This window comes from Rhinichthys klamathensis, unplaced genomic scaffold (genome assembly GCF_029890125.1).
Source record: "Rhinichthys klamathensis goyatoka isolate OS25496 unplaced genomic scaffold, OSU_Roscu_1.1 h1tg000412l_1, whole genome shotgun sequence".
Taxonomy (NCBI): Eukaryota; Metazoa; Chordata; class Actinopteri; order Cypriniformes; family Leuciscidae; genus Rhinichthys; species Rhinichthys klamathensis.
Window position 1 is genome coordinate 2,137,334 of NW_026606912.1, and position 11,652 is coordinate 2,148,985.

Consider the following 11,652-nt stretch of genomic DNA (forward strand, 5'->3'; position numbering starts at 1 on the left):
ATGTACATGACCACAGTCATATATTTCTAAGAATTAGAATTTTCTTTAAGAAGCCACTGCCATCACTGTAAAAAAAAAAAAAAATCTTTCCTGTCACACTAAATTACCTCTATGCCACTCACCGCACATCTAGACAATCTATTTCTGAACCAGCTCTCAATGAAGGATGTGTAGAAGCAGAAATTGCTGTTGTGTACTGTGCTAAATGTGATCGTTATTGACTTCATATTGTGTCTGATGAGATATCACGTCCGATGTGTTGTGTTAGGTCCCGTGGAGCGTATCTTTCTTTCGACACCGGTGGTCGTCATCAGAGGAAGAGAGGCCAACCTGACAGCAGTGCTGTGGCCCAGTCAGCCCAAGACCACTACCTTCTACTGGTGGTTCAATAACAGCACAGAGGTTCAAACTCTGAGTGTTTGTATACATGTGGCCCAGAGGCCCAGATCAGTTAGGCAGCTATTCCAGTATTACTTTTGACCTCTAACAAAGCAAGGGCTCTGCAAAAGATATTGTGCTTGCCAGGGTCAGAGAGGTAAACCTGTTTTAGGATGGATTCGGATTGAGGTCAAATAAGTAAAAAGCAAAGCCACGTTTAAGTGGGGGAGGTACTGTGACATTGTTTTTCCCCTTTGCAGTATGAACACCTGCTACCAAAAGAAAAAGAATAACTAAATTCTAACTCTGTCAAAATTATTTTTGTTGAATGACAGGCATAGTTGGGAAAACACAAGGGGATATGCTCCCAGTTAAAAAGCCCAGATAGAATTTTAAGATCTCTTGTCATAATTAGGGGTGTAACGATACCCTCATGTCACGATTCGATACATATCACGATCCTGAACTCACGATACGATATTTTGCGATACTCCAAGACATATGGTAAAAGGTTAAAGATTAAAATGCTAAATTTGATATTACATTGTGGGTGTAAATGAATAGGCTTGGACTTGGTGCTGGAAACCCAATGCACAGGACAATAGAGACACTAGAATAAAAAATATTGATGATTCTGAAGCTGATAATACAGAATTATTTTAGACGAACATGCTTTCACTCTGACTAGTTATATTTAAAATAATGTAGGCCAACTATTGCGGTTTCCACACTGAATCAACCTTCACAAGCATTTTCAACTGATAATAATAATAATAATAAATGTTTTTGAGCACATAATCAGCATACTAGAATGATTTCTGAAGGATCATGTGACACTGAAGACTGGAGTACCGGTAATGTCTGCTGAAAATTCAGCTTTGTGATCACAGAAATAAATTACAAATGAAAATAAATTGAAAAAGAAATCAGTTATTTTAAATGTAATAATATTTCACAATATTACTTTTTTACTGTATTAATCAAATAAATGCAGCTGTGGTGAGCATAAGATAATTCTGACAAAAACATGAAAAAATCTTACAGACTCCAAACTTTTGTACAGAATATATTTGCAATGTTGCTGGCATTTAGTTTTTGCCTCTGTTTTAATTATTGCTTAATGTTCTCAAGATTATCACAGACTTTATTCTGGTTTGTTGTCTCATGCAGAATTAGGATAGATTTATTATTGGCATATGAATCACTATTTAATTATGCTTTCAAACATCACTGAATTATGTTTCTAATCACACTATGAGATCATTCAGTTCAGGTCTACTTAACATTTCTGATGTGAAACACATAAAAAGTGGCAGTGCCGCTTTTAATGGTTATGCATCGTTTTCCTGCTGGAACCCTGCCACAGAGCTGAGCAGTTTGAAAGCATTTAAATACTCACTTGCACAGAAGCTTTGTATTATAATTGAATGTCCTGTTTAGATTCTCTTCATAAAATATCTAATTGTAATAGTATTATTGTTAATTTCACCCCGTGTACCTTCCTCCTATACAGTATATAATACCGGCTTTCAGGATTATTTTAGAGTGATGCAAACAGAACACAGTTCCATTGAAAGGCATCAAAAATGTAGCCCAGTTTTGCAGTCCAGATTTGTTTTATAAGCCAGTTGTTTTTGTTTGTGGTTTCATTTAATGTTTAATAAAGTAATAATATACACCAAAGAGTGCAGCCTGGCAAAAAGCAGAGCCTCCAGTGTGTTAGTGATATTAAAAAAAGAATATACTTGTAAATAATTGAAGTGAAGTAAATGCATTAACTTAACCCATTATAGACTAAAAGTACAATGTTTTTGTATCCACTACTTTCATTACCATGGAAAACTAAGCAGCATTAAAGTGTTACCGCGTTGTTTTGAATGAATGTGAATGTTAAAAAGCCATTTATAAATGTCATTCTATTTTAGTGCTGCTGCCCAACATCATGTTCCAGAACAAGACAAAGGGACCACAAAATTAGATCAGCAAAGCACTCCATATTATTACAAATACATTTCACAAACGGAGTGGCATGTTAAGAAATACTAGGAAAAAGCATGAATATTTCCAAGACCAATATATCTACGGAAAGCCCATCAAAAGCATGACTACTGAACCATGAAACACAGCGGGAGTTTGGTCATGTAGGGCTGTAACTGGTTTCTGCTATAAATGATTCTGCCACTCACAAATCAGTCAGAGTTTTGATTCACTTTCCTGTTTCTCTGCCTAGCTAAATCTGAACCGAACATCTCACATATGTGTGTTTTTAGCCACTGATCACACTGGAAGGAAGTGTTCCACACACATTCACACGAGAGGGACCTAACTCTGTCACTGTACAGGTGTCGGCAGGAGGCACAATCCTACAGGATGTGAAAATCATCACTGTCAAAGGTGAAGACCTCCTGTAGTCATGAACACTGCAGTGTTCTTTGAGATACAGAATGTGATATTTTTAGCTTCACTGAGAATTGAAAACATACTCAGAATTAAGAGGAATTTTTGGCAGAGCTCCTCTGCAAAAGAATAAACGGTGTTCCTATCCCTCCATGTTGTTTCTCTCATTTCTAGACTTCTTCCGTTCTTTACTGCTGTCGTTCTCACCTAACCTGGAAGAGCACAACCCGTCAGTTGCCGAGTGGAGACAGGACGTGGGGCGGGTTGTCAGGGCAACGCTCTCTCAGGTATACTGAGCTTAAAGTCCATCATCAGTTCCTGTTGGAGTGCTCTGTTCATGTCAGTGAACTACTGAAAAGAACTCATGAAATTTCTTGAAAGGCTGCTGATAGCTCACCACGCTTTCTCTCTCTTCAGCTATTCTCTTTCCTTTCTCTCAAACGCTGCTGGTTTTAAGCCTGATGGCTCTTTCTGGGCTCTCTGGCGAGGTTTGTGTTTGGCTGAGAGGCTTTACGTGCTCTCACGCATCCATCTGATTTCCCCTCAGTCTGAGAGCGAGAGATAGGGTAATGTAGTGCTACTGGCAAGAGTGAATCATAGGAGTTCAGAGTGAATATTGATGCGGCAACAGAGAGACTCTAAAGCCAGTCAGCCAATTAAAGAACAGAGCCAAAGAACTGCTCCGCAGAACTCCTTTACAATGAGTCGCTCAAGCACAAATATAATGGTCTCCCAATACCTCTGGATTTTCAACTTGAACAGTGCTTTCAGTATGGTTACACAACATCATATCATAAATATTACAACCATCTCAAGATTCACTGGAATAGACTTATTATGATTTGCAAACATTAACTGAGATATTATTAATGTGCAAACGGGCATGAAATGATTGACTAGCTTTTATGCATGAATTAGATCCCGTCATGGATGTTGCATGCTGATACATTTAATGTTTATTAGTGGATGAAAAATGTACATTTGTGTGTGTGTGTGTGTGTGTCTTCCTAGGTTTGTGGCTTCCCTAAGGACCAGTTGTTGGTCTCTGTGTTTCCTGGATCTCCAACTGCCGCTGAGCTCTTCATCCTACCTGAGACGAACCAGTCGGCATTCAGATCACACACAGAGGAGCAGCTTGATAAGGTAAGAACCACACACACACACAGACACACACATATTGAAATAAAATGCTTTGCTATGATCTCCCCAAATGACAAGGTCTGATGATTGATACAATCTGTTAAAATAACCTATTATGATTATCTGATGGCTAAATAAATTATAGTAGCAATAAAAACAGGCTTTATTACTAGCGAATAAACCTGCTGAAAAATACATGCACTCACTTGTCATGGGCTGAATTTGTAATGCCTAGCAACCATAAAAGGAAATAAAAACTCCAGTCAAATTAATACTTGACAATATTTCAAATTTATGCTGAAAACAGCACTATTTTTTTATTGCATTTTCAGCTAATATAGGGTGATGACCTACGGCTTTCCGAAGGAAAAATGTAGTATGATCATTTAAAGACATTTTAAGTGGCTTACGAATTATTAATATTCACAAATAAAGCCTTTTTCCAGCCTTTATAAATATTGTTTTGATAAACTCAACACAAATAGACTGCCGTTCAAAAGTTTGGGATCAGTAAAAAAGTGAAGTTTTTCTACATTTATTCATTAAGACTAATGACAGTAAAGATATTTATAATGTTATACAAAAGATTTCTATTTCAAATAAATGTCAAATAATCCACAAAAAATATTAATCTAACTGTTTTTAACATTGATAATGATAAGATGACAGCATATTAAAATGATTACTGAAGGATTATGTGACACTGAAGCCTGAAGTAATGATAATTAAAAGCTGAAAATTCAACTTTGCCATCACAGGAATAAATTTCATTTTTTAAATATATTAAAATAGAAAACAGTTACTTTCAATAATATTTGTAATATTATTTCATAATATTGCTGCCTTGGTGAGCATAAGAGACTTTCAACAACATAAAAAAAAACGTGCCGAACTCAGACTTGTGAATGGTAGTGTATGGTCAATTAATGACCATGATTTTAGTAATCAATTTAGTAATCATTTACACACATTTACTGCTTTAATGTTGTAACATTGCGTATTAAATATTTCATATAATGATCTGATCGATTAATACAAGGCTTTTCATTTCAGATCATTTAGAAAAATAACAGGTTTCAATTAGCTCTTCTAACTTTTAATTTTAGCCCTCCTATTCATCATCATCACTCACCATCATCTTCCTCTTGTTTCAGATGTTGGAGGTCTTCATGAACGCTTTAAATCAGAACCTGATCCAGTTTGATCTGAAGCCTGACACGCGGGTCACTGTGTCTGTGTCTCAGCTCACACTGGGTAAGACCTGAACACAAGTTTCTGTTCCTAAGGATTTAATAGGACAACCCATGTTCTCAGATGACCCTTCCAGAGGAACATAAAATGCATTGCACTGGTTCTGTCTGTGGTTATAGAGCCTGTTGTCTTTTGTTATGAATTACATTAAACTGTCTACCGCATTGTGTTCTGCATTTAATTGCAGCCTCATTGTGGTAAATTACAGCGCTGCCTGTGGTTCTGTGAGGTGACTTTACTCTTCTGTGGTTATATAAGGTACACTAAATGATTACTTTTCTGACGTTCCATTGTGTCAAATCCTTCAAACTTCTCTTGGAGCTAGAAATCCTAGAGAACAGATACTCTACCCTGGACTTTAGATTAATATTGATAATGCGGAGCCTGTCTGAGCATGACCAATATAGTGAGTTGGAAATGACATTACAGGATCATAAAGAGTGTCTCCCTGCCACATATAATTCTACCCTTTTCAGACACGGCCATTTGTCTTCATTGCTCCGAACAGGAAAAGGTTCAGATTGCCTCCTGCATTCTGCCGAAAGGTCACAATCATCATGCGTCAAACCTCAAAGGGCTGAAGGATGGACTGCTGTGCACGTGTGTGTGTGTGTGTGTTGTGAACGAGTGAGACAGTTTTTAGAATTACTGAAATGGACACGCTCTGAGAGACACCAAAGAGATTTGTGGTCAACCGATTTTTGTTTTGTTTTCACAGTTGTTGTTATAGCAATAACATATACACATTGTCTTTTTTATTTCTGTTTTATTTTATTATTTCTGAGAAACTAAAGATTTAGAATCATTGATAGTAAGAGTTAGAAATTAGAAAATCCCTGAGATTTTAATAATGTCTGAACAATTATTTTATATTTTGTCATTTTTATTTTAATGGGCATAATACATTATGAAATGGGCATTACATATAAATATAAAATTCTTGAAATAAATGTATTCAAGTACTTGCTATATCCTATTTGATACAGCGGTTTCAATATGATTAGTCTCTATAACCAATGTATGAAATATTAAGCATAATAATTAGTCATTTTATAATATCAATAATTACGTATATAGTTAATCGGACAAGTTTTCCTACACAAATAAATATGCATTGTCACACGAAGGAGGACATTTTGGAAATGATATTGAAAGTTGTTAGATTGTATACAAAAGGTTTTCGGGGAAAGTATTGAGGCCTTAGAACACTATCCGTCAAATAAGCATACAGCATTGTATGCTAAAATACCTATTCAAATTATAAGAAACCATCACTAATTTAAAATTATAACATTTTTGCAAGAACATACAATTAAATATGAAGTACATAAAATGCATTTTTCATAGATTATACATTATGAATATATATATATGCATTATCCTCCAATAACCTTATTACTGATCCGGTTAAAATAAACTCAGAGTTCTCTACTTTCTATTTTAATCTTTACAAATCAGAAGCTAGCATACAGGCTTCAAGTACACTGTGAGATGAGACATTGAGACTAACTAGTTATGCTGTCTGCCTGCAGCACCTCTGGTGGACTCCAGTGTTCTCCCCAGTGGCTCTGCCTTGCTGTTACTGGTTTCTCTGGGCCTGGTGGGATTGGCCATTCTCTTCATCTACAAATTCAAACGGTAAGCCTAACCTCTCCCAAATCCTCCAATTCTGCTCAACAAATCTAGGCTAATTATGGCAGACTGTTATTTTCAAATGCCCTGGAAATACCAGCCAATGCTGACAAATGATCATCACTTACTTTATTGGCACCAGTAACCGTTTCCTCTACTTGGATTAGCAACAGAAAAGTACATCCAGTTTTTTTTCCACAACACTACTTTTGGTTCTGTCTGCTCAGTAAAATCCCATGGATCCATGTGGAGACAGAGGATACCCATGAGAAGGAGCCTGAGATGATCAGTGCTGTCGAACAGGAGAAGAACGGCACATGTACAACAGCCACTTCGTTCACGTCATGCAGCACACACACCACACACACACTGTTTCCCACGAACACTGGAACACACAACAGCTTCAGCCATCAGCCACCTCTGAGAGAACTGATGGAGAAAGAGCTGGAGGCTCAGATCCCAGGTGAGAGAAGTGATCAAACCATACACAACGTATGTTCTAGGTCATGTCTAATATTGCTACTGGAGGGCCACTGTCCTGCAGAGTTCAGCTCCAACCCCAATTAAACACACCTGAACCAGCCAATAAAGGCCTTACTAGGCATACTAGAAACTTCCAGACAGGTGTGTTGAGGCAAACTCTGGCCCTCCAGGACCTGTTCTAGGCTTTGTTGTGTTGTTGTTGAATTTATCTACTCTGTGAAATCTATCTTTGGAAAAAAGTACACTTTAGCATACTTCTAAAAAAGAGTATTGCACCTTGTGTGAACTGAACGTAACATTTTCAGGCACTTAATCACATTTTATTTACAATTAAATTAAAATGTAGTATTGTTTAATATATTAAATGCTAAAGAGGGCTTTTTGACCCACCAAAGTAGTATATCTTTACAAGTAATTATTTAAAAAATACAGATAAAGTGTACTGCCGAATGTACTGACAAACATTCATGGTAAACTCAAATTTACTTTGATGTAATTTCTACACTGTAAACCCTAATAAGTTGAGACTACTCAAATGATTTGAGGAAAGTGGTTGCGTAAGTTTTTTTGAGTAATGGGAAAATTCAAACTTAATTAATTGAGTTGACCTAATGTGGTCTTCTCATTGAATTAACTTAAATGTTTAAGTAAAGATAACTTAAAAGGCAAATGGAGTAAACTCAAATTTTCCAGGTTATATTTTGTTGTTTACTTATTATTAAATACATTTTAAATAAATTATAAATCATTAAACCAAGTTTTGTTTTTCACAACAGCTTTATTAGGCTTACATTACATATCTTAACTTCTATAATGCATACTGACTGAACATTGTATATTAACATTTAATCAGTAAAAAATACAATTACAATACTTGCAGTAAATTAAATCAATTGATTAAAAATTTTAATTGAAAAGTGAAATTGACCAGATCAGAACAATTGACCAGAACAATTAAAAACACAGTGTAATGAACAACAACAGACATTGTCTGTTATTGTAAATATTGTCATCTACTTATCTTTCACCCTTTGTAATAGTTGTGTGTGTCCCTCAGTTGTCCTCGGTGTCAATAGATAGATCTCAACATCATACAGTCACTTTTAGAATGGGTTCAAAATTTCAAAATATGCTGGAAAACCAAAAAATGTGTCAGTACTGCAGGCTAACATCAGCGAGATCTCATCCTGGGTAAACTGCCACTGTTGGTCCAAAGGGTCTCATTGCCGCAGTCCTTTAGATGAATGGTTGGGGCAGGGATCGAAGGATCCTGTGATTAAAATAAAAAAAATAATTAAGACGCATTTTCTTTTAATACATCGTACAGTACTCATTGTTTAAGCACAGGTTAGAGTGATATAATAATAAAAATGTAACAATACAAAGGAATGTTGCTAGTTGGACAGCAACAAGAATGGAAATAATCAAAGCAAGTCAAAGTGCTTTCTTGCCGTTTCAGTAACTAAATAAAATACAAGATAACTTGGGAAACTGAATTGTATTCAAACAAAAACTCTTTCTGTGTGCTTTACCTTATTGATGACTCAGATCTTTGAAGAGCAGCAGTAGCCTATTCGTGAAGAATGGCAGCGTTTACCACCTGGCCTAAAAACAATCATATATATATACACAGTAAATTACATCATAATAAAACTAAGTACATGGTAGATTTCTACACTTACTAGAACATTGAAACAAACAAAAGGAGTGAAATTTACACTGCACTTCAACAATTATGATATCATTTTAAGTATGTTGCTAAAAAACTTGTTTGCCTCACATGAATCAAGTCAGCTGCAGTTCTTCCTTCAGTGAGTTACTGTTTCTGAAGCCTCTGAGGACAGTTGAGAAGAAAGTGTCTGCTGATTTGTCAAAGGAGAATACGTTAACAACTCAAACATAAACGCACTCAATTTAAATCAACAACACTCAATCTTATGTTTTTGTTAAATACTCTATTTAAAAAGGTTTTATGAAAAAGTTTTTATTTGCACTTACCTTCGTCTGATATAAATGTCTGGAAAGGAAAAACAGGACGCTGTCAGTGCACGCAGTAACTGAAGGCAATGGGCTAAAATACAGTTCAGAAAAAAATATGACATTGAAAAACTTTGCCGTTGTGTTATGGTAAACATTATACAATGATTTTATTCATTCACACTTAGCTTAGTCTGATGTAAATCTCACAGAAAATACCGGGCGCTGTCAGCGCGCAAGATTTGAATGGAGCAGGGGCGGGAATAAACGGCTCGAAAACAACGTCGGGCTAGAAAATACAGTTTAAAAAAACTGTTACAACATTGAACAAATTGTGATGTTATGTTCTGGCAAACATGTTATTTAAAATAGTTTTATGAATTCACACTTACCATACGTTTTCTCAGCCTCAGAAAATACCGGACGCTCTGCGCGCGCAAGAAGAACTACAGTGAGTCAGGGGCTGCTGCGGGGGAGGGGGGAGAACAGGCTCGAGAGTCGAGACTCGAGACAGTCGTCGATTAAAAAAAGATTCCATTTACAGGCGTCAGGAATTGAAAGTCTTGATCCAAATGCGAGGCCTGAAATGTCTGTACGTGATGGACAGGACCGATTTAACCCCTAAATGACTGTTTTATGCAGTGTCAGTCAGTCCCTCTGGCCTGCTGCCTGCATCAACAAATTCACGATGAACAAAAAAAATACTGCCTTGTGTATCGACCAATCAGCGTGTTGTCAAGGCAGAATTTCAGGCACGGCCAATCATATTAAACCGACACATAGTGAATCATTTAAATAACTTGAAATTTTGAGTTCATAACACTTAAAATCTTAATCTGAAAGACTGTTGCTGCCAAATGAGTACATTAAACACAACTGTTTCATTTTTGATGCAAAAACTTGCTATTGTAAGTAATGTTAAGTTATGATAACTTGATTTCTTTATTAATGATAACATTGGGGTTTACAGTGTATTGAAATTTGAATGTCATGTATTTAAACATATTTGTTATTACATATTTGTAGTGATGAATTTGCAATGTAGTACATTTAAATTATATTAACTTAAAATGTCATATCAAATAACATTTGATTGTAATTATAGTTAAAATTATAATTAAGTACTTTACATGTGCTTCAGTATGTTAGTCAACACATCAAAATAAGTGTTCTTCTTTAAAGCATGATAAATGTTTGAAATGATGTACCTGACATTATTACAAAGTGCACTTTTTTAAAGTTTACTTAAGTCTGTTCAGAAACAGTCATGAAAGTGAGCTCTCTTTAAGTACACTTCAATGGCCTTTTTATTTCATTTATAATATATCATCTGAAAATACAGTTTTTAAAAAATGTACTTTTAAGACTTAAAGTACACTACAAGTGCACATTCATTCTGTGTAAATTACGTGCACTTTTTCACAAGGGAAGTCCTTTTCTGTCGCTTTAATGTTTATAAAGATGCGATTTGGTGCTCAAGGACCATGGAGAGAGACGTGCTTGTTTTGTGGCTATCTGTTGTTTGTAAGCGTGAGGTCAGTGGATGGACCCCAATTCATTCATTCTACTTTTATTACTCTGCTGTCAGGGAAGGTGATTGTCTTATGAGTGTTTTTGATTCACAGTAATCAAGGACTGATCCCATGACACTGAGGTGGAAAGCATTGATCACAGACTTGCCCTTGCCTGTTGGTTGCAATTACTGTGAATTTCTGTGTGTGTGTGTGTGTGTGTGTGTGTGTGTGTTTAGGAGGCCTTGGGGTTGGAGAGCGGCTAAGGACCAGACAGATTCCAAACTGCACCAATGTCTGAAATGAAGGAAGGTTTAAGGACGAAATATCAATTGTATAAGATGTATAATTATACCATTTTCTCCCTTAACTTTTCCTGTTATTGTGGTGCTTATGCCTTTTTTTATTATTGTGGTGTTAATCAAGGTATTATTAATTATAGGTGTAAATTAAATCAAAATCTCTTCTGAAAACATTAGAATTACATTTTATTAGCTCTTAAGTAGTAGTTTCTTTCACCCCAATACAATTCTTTCTTAAAGCGATCAGCAAAACTGATCTATTCTTCCTAAGCAGGGACACCGAATTCCTTTTGTAAAAGTAAGAGATCATTCTCTGCATGCTAACTTGTAGATATATTAAGATTACCACATTTGTAAACAAACAGCTCACTTTTAGAAAATCAAAAAGACATATATGCTACACTTTCATACAGGAAAATCAATATTTAATCATTTGAAATATGCTTATAGCTTTATGTATGTTTATATTGATGCTTACCTCATCTGAATTGATAGTGACTCTGAGATGTTAAGAGGTCATAAGGAGCATGGTTTTAGGATCAAATATATGTATATGGCACAAATAGAGTTTGGAACCTTCA

General features: G+C 35.7%; 1 protein-coding gene across 1 annotated transcript in view; it reads left to right on the top strand.

Annotated features, from left to right (window-relative positions):
- The window catches only part of sorcs3b (sortilin related VPS10 domain containing receptor 3b), a 62,071-nt gene extending 50,889 nt beyond the window's left edge, over positions 1-11,182 (top strand). Inside the window, exons 20-27 of the mRNA XM_056235022.1 lie at positions 269-402; positions 2,649-2,772; positions 2,950-3,062; positions 3,787-3,918; positions 5,070-5,169; positions 6,699-6,804; positions 7,026-7,261; positions 11,009-11,182. Coding sequence (XP_056090997.1) covers positions 269-402; positions 2,649-2,772; positions 2,950-3,062; positions 3,787-3,918; positions 5,070-5,169; positions 6,699-6,804; positions 7,026-7,261; positions 11,009-11,070 — 1,007 coding nt within the window. The 3' untranslated portion in view covers positions 11,071-11,182. The remainder of the gene's footprint in view (positions 1-268; positions 403-2,648; positions 2,773-2,949; positions 3,063-3,786; positions 3,919-5,069; positions 5,170-6,698; positions 6,805-7,025; positions 7,262-11,008) is intronic.
- The last annotated feature ends 470 nt before the right edge of the window (positions 11,183-11,652 follow it).